Below are 19,470 nucleotides of genomic sequence, written 5' to 3'. Positions count from 1 at the left end.
ACGTCTTACTCTTACGCCATCTTCCCTGCCGTCCGACACAGGGGAGACCTATGGTATTTAATTTATTTTCTCAAGTGGTAGATTCAAGACTAGAACTCTGTTCTGAATTTTAACATTCATGGGTTATTCTGCCACCCTCAGAAAGCTGTTTCCTTCAACAATTTACTTTAAAACATTAATCTCCTGATAATTAGAAATCCAAATATGGTAATCAGGTACCTCAACCACCCTACCTTTCCCCTTTGACTTAGAGGTGGATACAACACCCCTTTAACATAAAGGCGTTTTGTGCAGGTCGTCTGCAGCCAATTGGAAGAGTACAACAGCCGTCACGCTTTATGCAACGGGACGTCCGAGGGACCAATACTGCGCAATCCTGGAAACCATGACAAAGCCAGGACCCCAAGGCTCCCCTCCTCTGCTGATGTGGAATTTTGCCTGAGTTTGACCCAGTATGAATCGGGTTCCATGGATAAAGCTGCCAACTTCAGCTTTAGAAATACACTGGAAGGTAATCCCCTTTTCTCCACTCATTTAAATTTTTTTTTCTGAATTCATATTTATAATCTCTTATTCAAAATCCTGGGTCCAGAAGTGTTTGAGAATTCAGAATTTTCTGAGTTGAATAAGGGCATGTGGCATGTGTACATATATGGCCAATAACCCTAGGAGAGTATGAGGGGCACACATAATCTGAAACTGAATAACTCTTCAGCAAAATGTATGAAGGTACGCACCAGGTCAATAAATTGAGACAAGAGGCAGCCTAATGGAGAATAAACTCAGGTTTTACATTAAAAAACTATTGGTGCCAAACAAAATAATACATTTTTTGACCTTTTTGTATTTTGGAATTATAGATATAGGACTGTGGACCTATAATATTTTTCTAACTTTTAGTATTTTTATCTAGTTTAAAATATTCTGTAGCTTGCACCTTGCCCTCTGCATCTCTTCCATCTGGCTGTTCCTGAGTTATATCCTTTTACAGTAAACAGGTGAGCTAGTAAAAAAATACATAAATAAAAGAAAAAATAAAATATTCTGAATGCTAGCCTCTTTGAGACAAGTCTGTTCTTTTAACTATAATAAGGGTAAAATCCCCATGTAAGGTTAAGGCCCCATCCCGTTATCCCTCAAGATTTCTGTGTTTCATCAGAGATTCCTTATCATAGTCTCTTCTAAGGCCTACCTACTTCTCCTGAAAAGCTCTCAACTTTGCTTGCATCTTCCCTTCAGCATCTGTTCATGCTTCTCTGCTCAGTGCTGACCGAGTCATGAAACCCATCTCTGCCATCTCAATTTTCATTATGGAAACAAACCTACAAACAAACAAAAAATAGGAATATTCACTCAAGTTACAGATTTAATCTGAGTTCCGGGGAGACATAGGGGACCAATTCTGGCAAGGCAGATAACTCAAAATTTAACACTAGACATTCCACCTCCTAAAAACTCTTTGGCACCCGACCATGGAGACAAAAATTTCTCTTTTCCTATTTCTTCCTCCTTTATGTTTTTAGTTTGTTTCTTGTCATTATGATTGTTGCTTTGTCCTCTAATTTCTGTTGCTCAGCTGTGCAGGATAGTGTCTCTGTCTCTTTCCTTTCCTTATATTTTTCTAATCCAGAAGGTCTTAGGGCCTTGCTCTACCTCAGAAGCAATTTAAACAAGGAGAGTGTCACTCTAAAGAGGAACCTTGGCACAGCTATTAGAATAAAAATTGTGTTTATTTTCCTTAAATAATATTAGTAATTAACGTTTTCCAAGTAATCTCTATGTGCAAGGCACCGTGCCAAAGATTCTGTATAGTACCATCTCACTTAATTCTTACAACCATCCTCTGAGGAAGATAGCATCATTATTTCCAAGTTAAAGAGAGGAAACAGGATCAGAGATATCAGTAATTTGGCTACCACCCATTCGGTAAGTGGCAGAGCTAAATCTGTTCCTAGATTTGGCAAGTGCCAAAATCCAAGAGTCCTTTCCCTTGTACTCTGATGACCCTGAGTGAGTTGAGCGTTTCTTGAAGGTTGAAAATATCAAGCTAGTCCTTCAATAATATAACACGAGAAGGCAATGCCTGGTGCCCAGGAGTCTCTGAGCCTACAGACTAAGACGAAGGCACACAGACAATTTGGTGTTCACCACATGGGTGCATTGGGCGTCCTATTGGACTGTGCAGGGGTTAATAGCAGGATTCCAGATGCTGACTTAATGACATTATAAAGTGGGGTTCCATCCTTAAGGGAATTATAGTACATTATAGGTTATTCAGGCAGATTTTCTAACAGTGAGAAAGCATAAACTCTGTTATTAAGGAACATGGGCTTATCATGGAAAGAAGGTAGGGGAGCCTCACTTCTCTGGGCCTCAAGTTAAAGAATAAAACTGGCTTGAGCCATGTCAGCTCAGCCAGTGGCTTTCAAATGAGTTTCTAATGCACAGAGTCAGTAGAGGACATCACATTTATTGTCAATAATTTGTGAATACTAATAAGTTATATCTGTGAATTATTTTTTTTCCAATAAGCTATTCTTATTTACTCATAGTCTAGTATGCTTTCTTGAGAAAGAGAGAAAAGACATTATAGAACATTATCTGGCACATAATAGGTGTTCAATATGTGTTTGATACATGAAAACATAAATAATATCTAGGGCTCTTCCAGTTGCACCTAACCCATCACTTAGTTTGTCTATACCTGTTGTATGAAGCCTATTTACTGGTAGCAAAATGTTAGAAAACATTGATCTGAGCCACCAACAAGAGCTTTTCCTGATCAGTGACACATTTATTTACTCTCTTCTTTAGAAATAATTTTAAGCTTACAGAAAAATTACAACAATAAAAACTGTACAAAACTACACATATACCTTCTACCGAGATTCACTTACCATTTACACTTGTTTTTTTTTCTTTCTCTCTCTCTCATTCTGAACCATCTGAGGGTAAATTGCATAGATCAGAATGCTTTACCCTTGGATATTTCAGTGTGTTTTTCCCAAGAACAAGAATATTCTCTTACATAACCACAGAACAGTTATCAACTTCAGTAAATTCTATATAGGTGTAATTCTTTAATCTAATTTACTGTATATATTTCATTTTTTTCAATACACTAATAATATCCTTTACAACATTTTTCTCTGTAAAAGAGTCCAGTCTAGGGTCAGATGGCATTTAGTTGCCATTTCTCTTTAGCCTTCTTTTAATGTGAAATATTTCCACAGCCTTTTTTTTTCTGACGAGATTCACATTTTTGGAGAATACAGTCCCCCCATTTTTAACAGAATGCTCCTGTTTTTAATAGAATTTTTAGTAGAATGGATCCAAGTAATGTATTCTTAGCCAGAATTTTATGGAAGTGGTTTCGTGTCTTTCTAAGAGCATATAACATCTGAAGGCACACGATGACCCTCTGTCTCACTTTGGTGATGCTAATTTGATCACCTGTTTTACGTGTGGACCAGATTCCCCACTGTACAAAAATGGTGCCAGATCTCACCATTGGGCACACCTTCAAGCCAATTCTTATGTCTCTGTTTCATGACCCTATCATTTTTTTAGCTCTTTCTTTTTTTCTGGTACAACAAAATATTCTAGAGTCACCTTGTACCTACACTGCCCAAAGCCTGGAATCAGCCATATCTCCAAGAAACATTCGTTCCTTTCAGTGGGGAAGGACAAAGACAAAGATCAAGAGAATATTTTGCTCACTTGAGAGACACATTTGATCTCAAAACCAGGATGGGAGGTGGGGATGTGGGATGTTTGGTCTACGAGGAGGGTTCAAGTGAGTACAGCTGCCATGAAAGCAGGACTCTGGAGAAGCAGGAGCACTGGCAAACACTGCACTCTTCTCTCTCAATAAATGCAGGTGGAATTGAACTGTCAGTTTTAATTGAACCTCACAGTTATTGCTGCCCTTTTTTCTTTTGGGTCTCATGAGAAGTATGTGATGTATTTCCCATACAACAAATCCCCACAGCCAGTCCTGGGATGGAGGAACTGTTGCATTTTTGTCTACTGAAGTTATTTATGTAACCTCAGCTGTCCTCTTGGATTTAAATGCTGAAGTAAAGATTGAAAATGTGTGATTTATGAATTGTATAAAAGAAACACATAAAGCAAAGAAGAATTAATATGCATTATAAAAGGTAGTCTTCTGATTAGGTGGTCCCTGTGGAGTATGGGCTATTCAATTCAAAGAAGAATCTTCTCATGTGCAAATCTCTGACTACCCATGGTGTCCCATATTTCACACTTTATAATAATGATAATGCAAAAATTGTACTGCTGTGGGTATTGGGGAATGGGGTGGGCTGGCAGTTTAGGGAAGTGGTTAAAGGCAATCAAACTGACTGGGATTTGCTCTAAACTCTACCACTTCCTAGATCTGTTACCTTCAGTAAGCTATTTAACTCTCAGGGCCTTAATTTCATCATCTGGAAAATGTAGATAAGAATAATAACATAGAGGGTTCATGTAAAGATTAAATAATATAATATATGTAATATAACATTTCTTCAAAAAATGGCAGCTATTATTATGTTAAACTGGAATTAGTTTTTGACAACTCAGTTATCAATCATTAATTTTTTCTGACAATTAGCTTACAAACTAAGTATAGACTGTATCCTGAGAAAATAAATCATGATGTGCTAGGTGCAGAGAAAAAAATAAGGAAGAGGAAAGATAGAAGAGGAACTTTCTTGAGACAGATCCAGGGAGGGAACATTTCTGAAGGTAAAAGCTACTGCTTTTCAGAGTGAATTCCCAGAAGCAAGGAGTCAAGAGCAAAGGCAACTCCTGTTACCTAAAATAGAAGAAGGTGCAGGAACAAGGAACAACTCTAATTTAATAGTATGTTCTCAGCCCCAAGCACAGTGCAACTTAGAACCATGGAACATATAGTTGGAAGACATTTCTCAATGTATTCAGTTCAACATCTCTCATTTTGCTGAGATGCCCACTATAATAGTATCTCTATGTGGTCTTTCAAGAACAGAGATCAACCTACCTCATAAGGAAGAACAGGATGTTCTTTAGGTTAAGACAAAATCTAATTGCATTCAACTTAAAGAGTCCTCCATGAGCCTGGTACTCTGTGAAATTATAAAAGTCCAAAGACATGAAAAGATGACTATTACACAGTTTCTGACCTTGAGGAGCTCACCAGCTAGTGAGAAAACATCACACAAACCCATAAGGAAAACACAATATGATGCTCAATATAAAATGAGGTAGGAACCCAGAACTAAACCAGAAACATCTCCCAACCTGGAGAAATTGGAACCGGATCTTGAAATATCAATAATTTCTCACCAAGAAGAACAGAGAAGGAAAGGCACTTCTAGCTGTGGGAACAACATATGCAGTAGAATAGAAGTATTGAAAGCATAAGATTAGATACAACAAAATGAGAAAATGTATATGGCTAGAATATTAAGTTTGTAGTGGGAAATAACAAAGAGGTATAGAAGGTTTAGAATATGCCGTGAATACCCATGTTTCTAAATCTTCTCCAGAGAGGGAAAAAAATAGGCTCCTAAGAATATGTCCACAGATCCCTAGGGAATTAAGAAACTAACATTTATTCTTTGTAAATACCATTCATATCTTCCCTGTAGAAGAGATATGTTTGAAAACCCAAAGTTTAAAAGTCATGATCTAATGTTTGTATCTTCAAGAACATGTCTAAATACCTTGTGTGAAACACTGCTATAGACAGTGGGAGTCAAGAGGGGTTTTTAAGCAGGAACTTGATATGATTCTATCTATGTTTCAGAAAGATGTGAATCTAGTGCCCTTAGCAGAATGCAGAAAGACTAATTAATGAGCTCTGGGAGGATGATGAATGGTGAAGGCTTTATCCAAGGCAGGGAGAATGAGATGAAGATGAGTTGGTTGGAGTATAGACACTCTTCTAAACTCTAGGGTATGGAGTATCAGAAACTCTTGATGACTAAATAGGAGGTAGAAATGTAAGCATCACATTGAGGAGGATTATGAAATGTCTGCCACTGACTTCTAATAATTGGTCCTTGTTTTGTCCTTTTAAGTATACACCACTAAAAAATCTAGTTTATGTAACAGCTCTTCTAAAAAAATCCGTCTATTATGATTCTCTAGAACGTGTTTTCATGCAGCCCTTTCACCCTTTCTATTTTATTGTGACTACCTGGGAAGTATCTTACCTCCTCATTTGCCAGAATTTCTTGAGGAGCATTCCAGGAAATGGATAAATGAGCTCTGGGCTTTCATGAAAGTTAATTGGGGTTTTGAAATTTTGAATGAAATCTTAAGGTAACAGTATGCATACCTGAAGAGAAAGGCCAGTGGCCAGGCACAATGACGTCTCAAAGGATGATCTAGTCTCCAGTCTTCCTGCCTAAGAAATGGACTTTCTTAGCATATCCAGAAATGGTCACACAAACTCAAAGATAAATTACATTGACAACTGTTGTATAAACCAGAATGCTAAAGAGATAGTTTACATGAGGTGAGATATTCTAGTGATGGGAAGGCTCAAGCCCTCCCCTACACACCTTCTTGACCAATTCTAAGAGAATCAGAAAGCTGCGTAGCTTGGTATAGTTTGGTGTACACTGACTCAGAATGAGGTGGAGGGTTTTGAGAAAGAGTTTATCCAGATCAGGAGAACCTTTCTGAGCCTGGATTACTTAACTCCCCAGAATGATCACCTTGCCAACCTTGTTGATATTCTGAACAGGCAATGATCCTGATCATAATAATAACAATAAAACCCTCTATGTGCTAGACATTCTCATTTCCCACGTGTTTTATTACTTAATCCTCACAACAGTCTTGAGATATTTAATATTCACTGATTAAGCTGATGTACCATCTTAAGTGAAGTAGTTATTCTAATGAGTTTAGGAGACAACCTGTCTTCTTCTAGTTGAATGAACTGATTCAACTCATTTGACTTGAAGAATAACATTTTTTTCTCTTTACTCCAAGTTCTTAGGGCAAATAGGACCCTTCCTATTACATGTAGGAAATTCGAACAAGTGTCCTGCATATTATTTTCCAATTGGGTTTGCTTTGAATTGTGATTATTTTATTAGGAGATAATGTTACATTTTTTTAAAAGCCTGAAATAATATGGAGTGCTATATTATGGAGAAGGCTTTGTGGATATGCAAGCATGTTTTTAAGATTTCTAGGGAAGAAGCTGCTCTCAGGGATGAGTTAATATTTATGTTTTAGGTTCACAAAACACAAGTCAAACTTAATTCCTATATACACAAATGCTTTTTAAATTCTTAATCAGTGCTTTGCTTCCCAAAGCTGAAGGGTGGCAAGACCAGAATATATTCATTTTATCTGTCCATTAGAAGCTCTCTAGTCAGGGTGCAGTGAGAGCCTGCTAGAAGCTATGACTGTTTGAGCATTAGGGAGCATTTTAATTTTTTGCAGAAACAATTTTTTTAGACCCATTGACATTGTTCAGACATCTGTGTGGTAGAAACTCACAGTTGTATATTTTTTCAGAAAAAAAAAACCTTAAAAACAGAATAAGTAGTTTAAAGTTTGAGGATATTATTGCTTGATACTCAGTAAACTTTTAGCAACAAATGTGTTAGTAATATACCCTGGAGCTCTCTCTGTAAAAAAAAAAAAAAAAAAAAGGTCAGTCCCCATGTATTTATACATTTTAAACGACTCTTCCAATTCTTCCCGCTTCTACCAGTTGTACTGGCATGCAAATTGTTCTTGCCAAATGTGAATGTTGAGAAAGTAAAGTAATTTATTTAAGACACATGTCAGCCGCATTATGAATTAAAAGGTGCTGGTATTATGTACTGGCAAACACCACTTTAGAAAGCAACACTAGAGAAAGAGAGAGGAAAAACATCCCATATTGGGACAGGACCCTTTAAAGTGGATTGAAATAGTAATTTTGAAGGCATATAGCAATATATTTGAGCATCAATTCTAACATTATGAGTATCTTCTCCCTCATTTAAAAAATGTATTTAATAATTACATATTTAGGCTATTGTGAGGATGTATGCATACCTAGCTCCTACTATATATGCAAAATATGTTTCCCTTTTTCCCCACTCCTGTCTTCTCTGCAATCTTCAATAGTCATCCCAACTTCCCTTATAATTTGGCATACATAGGTTACTAGTCTTCATGATATGTATTTACTCATAATAGACAGCTTTCATTCACTTTTTCATCATTTGAATTCACTGATGTGGAAAATGGCTGTTTGCTAAAGGATAATATCATTTTCCAATAATTCAACTTAAGGTCCTAGAAGATCTTTAAGGAGCAAATTAATAATGTACCTCTTCTAAATATAGAGTCAGGCGTTTAGTCTTTGGAGATTTCACTTCGTTGGGACAAATCTTGGTGAAAATGCCACTACTCATTAGCAATAAACACTGCAAAGGAAAAGCAGAATTCTATTTTATGCATTTATTCACTTAACAAATATGAGTTGAGAGACTTCAGGAACCAAAGACAAATTGGCTATGTCTCATGTATACGTAGGACTGCTTTATAATCTTCTACAGCAATTGATCTGTTCAATAAGATATTTTGGTTTCAGTATCTATTTACAACTCTTAGAATATATGGAGAACTCTACAAAGCTTTTGTTTATGTGAGATATATTGATGGCTACTTAGCATTTTTAAAACTAAATCTGAGAAGATTTGAAAATATTTATTGATTCATTAAAATTATAAATATTAATCATTACATGCTAGTATAGATAACATAATTACAATATATTTTCAAAAAATAGTAAATGGCATGGCACTGATTTGTATATTTGCAAAAAGAAGAGATCTGGATTCTATGTCTGCTTCTATACTCAACATATTATGATATGGTGTTTGATTGAAGAACTTGAAGAAAATACATCTTCACACATATAAAATTGGAATAGGAGCAGTAGTTTTAAAAATATCTTCTGATAATTCTGGATCTTCTTTTTCTTTCTCTACCAAAACTTAACTAGTGGTAGTTTCTTTTTTTTTTTAAATTTCAACTCCCATTTATCGAGGTATATTTAGTTGTCAGACACTGTGCTAAGAGCAATACATATATTATTCATTCTAATCTTTGTAAAGATGCCACAAGGTAGGTATTATTATTATTGCCACGATTATATTTTAACAGGAAAGGAATTTGAGACTTGGAGACAATAAGTTATTTTTCATGACCTATGGCTGCTAAATAAAGAGCTGAGTTTCAAGGCTACTTGACACCAGAACCCAGGCTCTTAACATGCATTTTAGGGTATAAGTTCATTAAAACAATGTTTTTCACCTTGTTAATAATAGCTATATAGTATATAGTCTATGGATTCTACATAACTCTGGGAGGATTTTAAAAATACTTTTTGTGTTAAAATAATTATACAGGTAGTTGCAGAAGTACAAAAACTTCCTAGGTACCCTTCACCCAGTTTCCTCCAATGGGTACATTTTACATGATTATAGTACAATATCAAAACCAGGATGTTACTATTGATACATATGTCTGGAAATTCTATGTCATTGTTTTTTTTAACTTGTGAGTTTTTTTGTTTGTTTGTTTTGCTTTCTCCCCTTTTCTTTCATTTATTTATTTATTTTTGGCTGCACCGGGTCTCAGTTGCAGTACACAGGATCTTTAGTTGTGGCATGCAGACTCTTAATTGCAGCATGAGGGAGCTAGTTCCCCCACCAGGGATTGAACTTGGGCCTCCTGCATTGGGAGCGTGGACTCTTACTCACTAGACCGCCAGGGAAGTCCCAAATTCTATGTCATTTTATCACATCTGTAGATTCAGGTAACCATCACGACAATCATGACACAGAACTATTCCATCACCAGGAAGATTTCCCTTGTGCTACTTCTTTAGAGTCACATCTGCCCCCATTCTCCTACCATCCCTAACCCCTAGCAAGCACTATTATCTATCTCTATAATTCTGTCATTTTGAAAATGTTAAACAGAATCATAGAGTATAGGACCTTAGGAGACTGGCTTTTTTCAGGGACATAATGCCCTTGAGACCTATCCCAGTTGTTGCCTGTATCAACAGTCTACTCCTTTCTATTGCCTAGTAGTATTCCATGTTCGATATACCACAGTTTGTTTAACTATCAGCTATTGAAGGACCTTTTGGTTGTTTCCAGTTTGGGGCTATTACAAATAAAGCAGCTACAAACAATCATGTACAGATTTTTGTGTGGACACAAGTTTTTATTTCTCCAACACAAATGTGCAGAAGAGTGATGGCTGGCTTGTATGGTAAGTATATATTTAGTTTTTTAAGAAACTGCTAAACTATTTCCCAGAGTGGCTGTACAATCTTACATTCCTATCAACAATGTACGAGAAACCCAGTTCCTCAGCATCTTCAGCAGCATTTGGTATTCTCACTACTTTGTATTTTAGCTATTCTAATAGGTATACAGTGATATCTCACGATGGACTTAATCTGATTTTCCCTAATAGCTAGTGATGTTAAACATGTTTTCATTTGCTTAGTTGCGATGCTATCTGTATATCTTATTTGATGAAATGCCTCTTCATATCTTTTGCCCATTTTCTAATTGGATTTAGTTTTTTTTTGCTGTTGAGTTTTGAGAGTTCTTTACATATTTTAGATACAAATTCTTTGGTCAGCTATATGATTTATAAATATTTTCTTCCAGTCTGTAGCTTGTCTTTTCATTCTCCTAACAGAGTCCTTCACAGAGCAAAAGTTTTTAATTGCATGTATATGCATGTATATATGTGCAATTAATTTAAAATAATAATTAAATAATTTAAAATAATGTATACATATATTAAACATATACATGTTATATATATGTATACATATGTCTATATATTAAACATATTACATATACAATATGTATATATAACTTTATCTATAAAACTGCAAAGATATCAACTGGGAAGTCTTTCCAAATGACACTGTCATTTGCATCAGAAATTCTGCTAGTGTTTACAAGTCGTGTCTTGGCAATAGCACACAAAACAGCAAATACCATGACTTATTCTATATCAGGCAGTTTACAAATATATGCATCCAAAACACAGACAAGCATGTGGGCAAGTTACTACTAATCCAAGTAAATTGTGCATTAAGACAGCTTATACTTTATAAGATTTGCAAAACACTTTCATTCAGGATAGTAACTGTTTCATAAGCAGCATGAGAGGAATTTTCAGAGTCTGAGATTAAGAAAATCGGAAGGTGGCATTTTTCCCTTGTTGATTTCAATAATTTTTCTTTGTCTTTAATTTTTGTCAATTTGATTACTATGTGTCTTGGCGTGTTTCTCCTTGTGTTTATCCTGCCTGGAACTCTGCGCTTCCTGGATTGGCTGGCTATTTCCTTTCCGATATTAGGGAAGTTTTCGACTATAATCTCTTCAAATATTTTCTCCCATCCTTTCTCTCTCTCTTCTCCTTCTGGGACCCCTATAATGTGAATGTGGGTGTCTTTAATGTTGTCCCAGAGATCCCTTAGTCTGTCTTCATTTCTTTTCATTCTTTTTTCTTTATTCTGTTCCATAGCAGTGAACTCCAACATTCTGTCTTCCAGGTCACTTATCCATTCTTCTGCCTCAGTTATTCTGCTATTAATTCCTTCTAGTGTAGTTTCATTTCAGTTATTGTATTGTTCACCTCTGTTTATTTGTTCTTTAATTCTTCTAGGTCTTTGTTAAACATTTCTTGCATCTTCTCAATCTTTGTCTCCATTCTTTTTCTGAGGTCCTGGATCATCTTCACTATCATTATTCTGAATTCATTTTCTGGAAGGTTGCCTGTTTCCAGTTCATTTAGTTGTTTTTCTGGGGTTTTATCTTGTTCCTTCATCTGGTACATAGCCCTCTGCCTTTTCTTCTTGTCTATCTCTCTGTGAATGTGGTTCTTTTCCACAGGCCGCAGGATTGTAGTTCTTCTTGCTTCTGCTGTCTGACCTCTCTAACTTTAATATTTTATTTGAAATATCTTCTTAATATGCATCAGTAATGAGTCTAGTTTGTGTCCTTCAAGAGAAGATACATCCTCTTTTCAAATACCTGCTAGTGTTGGAGGGTCTCCTGCAGAGGTGGGGGGTGGCTTTGTCTCACCATGGAGACAAGGACACTGGCAGCAGAAGTTCTCAGAAGTACTGCTTGGCGTGAGCCTTCCCGGAGTCCACCATTAGCCCCACCAAAGAATCTGTAGGCTCCACTCCTGGGTCACCTCAGGCCAAACAACCTAGTGGTAATTTCTTAAATGTTTAGTTGAACTGTCAAAGCTGAAAGCATATCAATTAACTTTTTGTATTTGTTACATTAAATTTCATTGATCTATCTACATTATGAATAATTTTTTTCCTATAATTTTGTAATATCAAGCACGGATCATTTACAAAATACTGGTTCATTGAGATATGCAGATCCTTCAAATGCTGTAATATCTCATTATACAATATTAAAAAGTTACATTTATTAATATCATATCACCAACAATCTCATCAGAAATGTCTTTAAATACTGAGAACCTGGCAAACTTACAGTGATTGAATAAAATTTTCCAGAATTCTAATTTTTGCTTGAAAGCTCAAATTTTCTATAGGCGAAAATATCATCAGTTGTTTTATTTTAAGTGACATACTTACTTTCAAGAAATTGTCTGCCAAATGCTTAAATCTGAATAACAATAGTTTACCTCTCAATTGTGCATTTAGGTAAAAATGGCATTCCAAGAAAAGTATGGTTATTTCAGCTCTCAACACAAACACAAGTGCTTTTTCTTTAAGTAACCATCATACTTCAAAATGCAGCAGAAATATTATGTTTTTGTGTCCCATTCTGGCTTCCTTCGGTTGGCAGAGCAGAACTTAGGTCTCTGATACACTTCCAATCCTGCATCTGTTATAATGCCCAGCACTAATCACTCTATGTGGGAATCTTAGAAGTAATATTTGTGTGAAAACAATGGATGTTTTAGATGTCCAAAAAGCAGAAGAATCATAGTCAATATACTAATAAATGTACACAGTTTTCCACTTCTTGGAAAGTAGGTTAGATATACTTTTCCTTATTCCTCTCTGCTTTTTGACATCAGTCTTAGCAAGATCTTTCTGTATAATGTTGCTTCACTTAAAGGAAACAAAAGCAAAAGTAAAAAATGAGACTATCTCAAGCTAAAAAGCTTCTGCACAGCAAAAAAATAAACAGTCAACAAAATGAAAAAAGAACCTACTGAATGGGAGAAGATATTTGCAAATCATATATCTGATAAGGGGTTAATGTCCAAAATATACAAAAACTCATACAACTCAAAAACACCAAAAAACAGAGAATCTAATTTTAAAATGGACAGAGGAGCTGAATAGACACTTTTTCAAAGATGATCTACAACACATGAAAAGATGTTCAACATCAGTAATTATTAGTAAAATACAAATCAAAACCACAGTGAGATATCACCTCACACCCGTTATAATGGCTGTTATCAAAAAAGCAAAAAAAAAAAAAAAAGCATTGGAGAAGATGGGGAGAAAAGAGAACCCTCTACAGCTGCTGGTGAGAATGTAAATTGGTACAGCCACTATGGAAAACAGTATGGAAATTCCTCAAAAATTAAGGATAGAACTACTGTATGAACCAGCTATTCCATTTCTGTGTATTTATCTGAAGAATATGAAAACATTAAATTGAAAAGATATATGCACCCCTATGTTCATATGTTCATTGTAGCATTATTTGCAAGATATGGAGACAACCTAAGTGTCCATCAGTGGTTGAGGAATAAAGATGAGATAAACACACATACACACACATGCACACACACACACATACACACAAAATGGTATACTACTCAGCCATAAAAAATATAAAATTTTGCCATCTACAAAAACATGGATGGACCTTGAGGATATTATGCTAAATGAAATAAGTCAGACAGAGAAAGACAAATACTCTATGATTTTATACTAAAAAAAAAACAAACAAAAAACAAAATAAATGAACAAACAAAACCAAAGGAAAACAAACAGGGAGATAGAACAGAGTATTGGTTACCAGAGGGGAAGGGGTTGGAGGAGGGCAGAATGGGTAAATGGGGTCAACTTATGGTGATGGATGGTACTAAACTTTTGCTATAGTGTCTACAGAAGTTCAATATAATGTTGTTCATGTGAAAGTTATATAACATTATAAACTAATATTACCTCAATGAATTTTAAAAAATAAAATAAACTTTTGATTTATAAATCTCAAGAAACTTACTTAGGAAAATCTGCTCTTAAAAGATCACAGTTGCAAATACCAGCGGTTAACTCTAGTCTCCATCTTTTTAGAGCCAATCAATTTCATGCCAGAGACTATGAATAATTATCCTTTCCTTCTTTACAGTTAAATTTAGGAGGATCAAAGTGATTCTTTATTTACATAGGTATCAGTTTCAGCAGAAATTTCTGTTACAGCTTTAGCTGGATCCAAGGGAATACATGTGAAATAGAAGCTTGAGTATGTGTTGAGATACCACTTTCTTCAAGATAAAAGCCATTCCATTGTTAAAAAAAAAAATCATTAAGTTTACTGCAATGTACAACTCTAGGGACACCATCCAAATTTTATTGTATTGTGCTCTAGGGAATGAAGTTATAAAATATAATGTAAATGGTACTCCCTAGGGGTGTGTTTTTTACTGTACTATAAATCTATTCTCTCTTAAAAATTAAAACTTAAAAAAACCTGGGCTTCTCTGGTGGCGTAGTGGTTGAGAATCTGCCTGCCAATGCAGGGGACACGGGTTCAAGCCCTCATCTGGGAAGATCCCACATGCCACGGAGCAACTAGGCCCGTGAGCCACAACTACTGAGCCTGTGCGTCTGGATCCTGTGCTCCGCAACAAGAGAGGCCGCGATAGTGAGGGGCCCGCACACCACGATGAAGAGTGGTCCCCGCTTGCCACAACTAGGGGAAGCCCTCGCACAGAAACAAAGACCCAACACAGCAAAAAAATAAATTAATTAATTAATAAACTCCTACCCCCAACATCTTCTTAAAACAAAAAACAACAACAAAAAAACCCTAATAGCTAACATTTATTGAGAGGTTACTAAATGTTAGTTATTTCAGTATCCAATTTATCTACCTTGTATCAACCTTACCCTATGTGGTGAGTTCTATTTATTACCCCCATTTTATAGATGAAAAAAATATGTCAAAAGGCAAAGTCAGCTGCTTATAGCACATAGATCATAATTGCTGAAATCCAAACATAGGTCATAAAAGCTGGAACCCAAAATCAATACCAAATTCTGAGCTCATAATCTCATCAGGAAATGCTTAGAAATATGATAAGGGTACTTAGATTCTTGAAGAGCGACCGTTACCAACTGCCAAGTCCATGTGCCCGATGCACAGTGAAGCCAAACGATACCGAAACGTCGGACTTTGGAGCAGAGAGAGGTTTATTGCAGGAGATGGGTGGCTCATGCCTTAAAATAACCCCGAACTCCCCAAAGGCTTTCAGGAAAGCCCTTTTAAAGGCAAGGTGAGGGGGGACCATTGTTAGTTGTTGAAAACTTCTTGGTGTTGGATCCTTTATTCTTGCAGCTGTCCACGTAGGTCAGGTCACGGTCAGGTTATGATCTTCCTGTAAACCTCCAACAAAACAAATATTATTCTTTGTTCTGCAAAATTTTATCTAAAAGTGTAATGCTCATAAAAGTTAACAGCCAGAGAAGGGGCTCACAGAGCATCCCTTGGATGTCAGACCAGGCTCATGTCGCACCTGCTGGATGGCTGGTGTGGGGTGAGGCCTGAGGTCACCTCCGCCATCGTCATCTCTCCTCACAGTAGCCCACAGGCCACTGCTCCCCATCGGGGCTGCCCACCAGCTGTCACTGAGGGCACTGCTGTCTGGGAGATTTTACAAGCCAAGGTAGCTACCTCACAGGTGGCCACCCTGCCCCTATTACATGCTCTCTGCTCTCTTGAACTCAAGACTTGAGACCCTGTGTATGTCATTTAACTTCACATAGCACATCTTTTTCATCTATAAAATGGAGATAATATTTCTGTACTATCTCTTAGTGTTCATGTGAGTATCAAATAAGATAATGTTTGTTAAAAGTGGGAAACTGCTGTTATATTACAATGAAGAAAGTAGTTCTTAGGATTTAGTCAAAGTATTAGAATTTTGTTATCTTTTGTCAATAATTTTACCCCAAACTGTATTTATTTTTCTTTTTCATCCTAGAGTAAGTTCAGAATCTTGTGACGGTGACCTCACAGTAGGTGACTTGACAATGAAAACTTTGAAAGCTTGCGAACTTGGAATTATAACTTTAGTGCTTAATAAGTAGAAGAGAATGTATTAATAAAAGGGATCAGTTTTAATAAATACTTGAAATATGGTAATTAATCAGGATAAGAAGCATCACTTGTATATACACCAAAAGAAACTGTGGTTCTAAGTATTCCTTCCGAGATTCCACATGCCATTAGTTTCACAGGACATTGTTGAATTAGTCTATTTCTCCTTCTGTTAAAATATTGTAAGAAAGAAAACCCAAATAATGGGGTTTTTAAAAAGTGGATATTTATTTTGCTCTCATGAAACAATGAAGAGGCAGATGACCCAGAACTGATGGTACAATTCTATGGTCCTCAACTCCCAACTTCCATCTGTAGATTTTCATTCTAATGCCTTCATCCTAATCAGTAGGAAGAACACAAAATGGAGAAAGGAGTACATGCCCATTTCTCTTTAAAGACCTAAGTTGGACTTGTCTCTCATCAATTCTATTTTATTCCTATGGTCACACAGACATGGCCACATTTAGCTCTAAAGGGAAACTGGAAAATGTGGTCTCCATCTAGTGGCCATGTGCCCTACATTTAGTATATTCATTGTTTGGAAAAAGAGGGGAATTAATATTGGTGGGAAAAGTAGCAGTTTCTGTCACAATCCCTTTTCCTAGTGTTCATTGAAATGTGTAAAATTAAAATCATATACCTTTACCACAGTATTATGTCTACTATATTTCATACAAAATAACATTAATTCTGTAGTGGTAAATGAAGTGTCAAAATATTCTTTTACTCCAGACCTCTCAAGTTATTAAACTTATAAGTACTTTTTTCATAACAAGAAATTAATGTATCAGAGTAACATGCTAGGATGTTATAGACTAAATGTTTGTGTTCCCTCCAAATTCATATGTTGAAACCTACCTCTTCCCCAATGTGATGGTAGGATTAGATGAGGTCACGAGGGTGGAGCCCTCATGAATTGGACTAGTGCTATTGTAAGAGTTACAACAGAGCTCGCTCCCCTTCTCTGATCTCTACCATGTGAGGATACAACCAGAATTCAGCAGTTTGCAACCTGCAAGAGGACCCTCACTGGAATCTGACCATGTTAGCACCCTTTTCTCAGACTTCCAGCCTGAGAACTGTGAGAAGTAGATTTCTGTTGTATATAAGCCACTCAATCTATGGTGCTTTTTTATAGTAGTCCATACTGACAAGATATAGATGCTGTAACAAGCAAACCCCCAAATCTAGTGGCCTAACCTAATAAAAATTGGTTGATTTCTTGCTCACACCAAGTCCAGTTTGGATGTTAACTGTTGGTGAGTGGCCTCTCACATGGTAGTTTTAGTGACTCCACTATCCCCTGCTCTCTGATGGATCTTCTGCATCTTTTGGGAGACAAGAGAAGAGAGTGTTTGGAGGGTCCTAAGGAGGAATATACAGGTCAAGCCTGGAGGTGGTCCATCTACCTCTGCCCACATTCCACTGTCTACGATTCATTAACAGGGCCACATCTAAATATGAGTTTGGTTATGCATAAAGGAGTTTGAGGAAATGGGTTTTGTGAACATATTAAATGGAAGTATGTTAGGTATTTCTGTTTGAGCCTTTTCAATTTTTTTTCCCCTCTAGGATCCAGTGATTGCTGGGAGTTTTAGTTTTGGGCTAGGCTGCTTCACTTACATTGAAGCCTCTAATCTTGGCTAAGAAAAATTATTGATTTTCTCTCACTTGCCATTGTTTTCTTTCCTATAATATTTTCCTTGTTTATCTCATTTTCTACCAAGTATAAAAAAGCAAAGAAATTCTGTTTTCCTTAGCCGTTCCATATTCTTCTTTCTAATGACACCTCCCAAAATATATTGATTTATGTGTGAATAATTATTTCCATTAACATGCTTTGTTTGAATGAAGAATTGCCTATCTCTTCTTTCCTAACATCTATTATCATCTCATTTATGCTGAGCAACACCATAACTATTTTTCATACAAGCTGTTCAGGGCTTTCTCTATATGTAATTAATTACTCCATCAGGAGAATATTGAGAGAATCACCTATTAAATAAAAACACAAGAACCAGATTCAGGGCCATGATCCATTTTACTCGGTCATAAACCTTGGAACATTAAGGACATGTTCCAAAAATTTTTAGTTTAATTGATTTTAAAGTTACGCTAGCAACTGGAGTTACATGTCTTAGAAAGAGAAATAAATATTCCATAATTATTTATTGAACAAACTTTTATAAAGCATCTACCGTGTGCAGGCACTTTGCAATATACTAGGAATAACTAGTGAATATGATGCAGATCTTTATCTCTTGGCATTTACAGTCTAATTAAGAACTGGACCATGAACAAGTAATTAATATCTAAAGGAAATAAATGATTAAAAAGAGGGAATTATAAGTGTTATTAAATAGAGGGACCTAACCGAGTGTTTATTGTCAGAGAAACTCTGAGGATCTGATATCTGCACGAATTAGTTGGAATAGGTCAGGCAAAGTCAAAAGAAGAAAAAGGGGAAAAGCACAAATTCTTTCCAATTTCTGAATAAAAGAGTCTTGCAAATTCCCAGAGAGTCCCTGTAATTAAAAACAACTGCTGACATCAATATAGCCCTACGTTTTCAGTTCCTAAAAACTTGCCACATCTATAATCTTAATTACTCCTCTCTTTGTTATAGAGCTGCATGAGCTGCTTGTATATTATGGAAATTAATCCTTTGTCAGTTGCTTCATTTGCAAATACATTCTCCCATTCTGTGGGTTGTCTTTTCAGCTTGTTTATGGTTTCCTTTGCTGTGCAAAAGCTTTTATGTTTCATTAGGTCCCATTTGTTTATTTTTGTTTTTATTTCCATTTCTCTAGGAGGTGGGTCAAAAAGGATCTTGCTGTGATTTATGTCATAGAGTGTTCTGCCTATGTTTTCCTCTAAGAGTTTGATAGTGTCTGGCCTAACATTTGGGTCTTTAATCCATTTTGAGTTTATTTTGTGTATGGTGTTGGGAGTGTTCTAATTTCATTCTTTTACATGTAGCTGTCCAGTTTTCCCAGCACCACTTATTGAAGAGGCTGTCTTTTCTACATTGTATATTCTTGCCTCCTTAATCAAAAGTAAGGTGACCATATGTGTGTGGGTTTATCTCTGGGATTTCTAT

At 36.1% G+C, this 19,470-nt stretch overlaps 1 protein-coding gene across 1 annotated transcript in view; it reads left to right on the top strand.

Annotated features, from left to right (window-relative positions):
• The window catches only part of TYR (tyrosinase), a gene marked incomplete at its 3' end in the record, with an annotated part of 89,979 nt that overhangs the window by 12,077 nt on the left and 58,432 nt on the right, over positions 1-19,470 (top strand). The window contains exon 2 of the mRNA XM_082628781.1: positions 295-511. Coding sequence (XP_082484907.1) covers positions 295-511 — 217 coding nt within the window. The remainder of the gene's footprint in view (positions 1-294; positions 512-19,470) is intronic.

This window comes from Mesoplodon mirus, assembly GCF_964341445.2.
Source record: "Mesoplodon mirus genome assembly, chromosome: 7".
Taxonomy (NCBI): Eukaryota; Metazoa; Chordata; class Mammalia; order Artiodactyla; family Ziphiidae; genus Mesoplodon; species Mesoplodon mirus.
The sequence above is the reverse complement of the archived record's forward strand: the minus strand, read 5'-3'. Positions and strand labels throughout refer to the sequence as shown.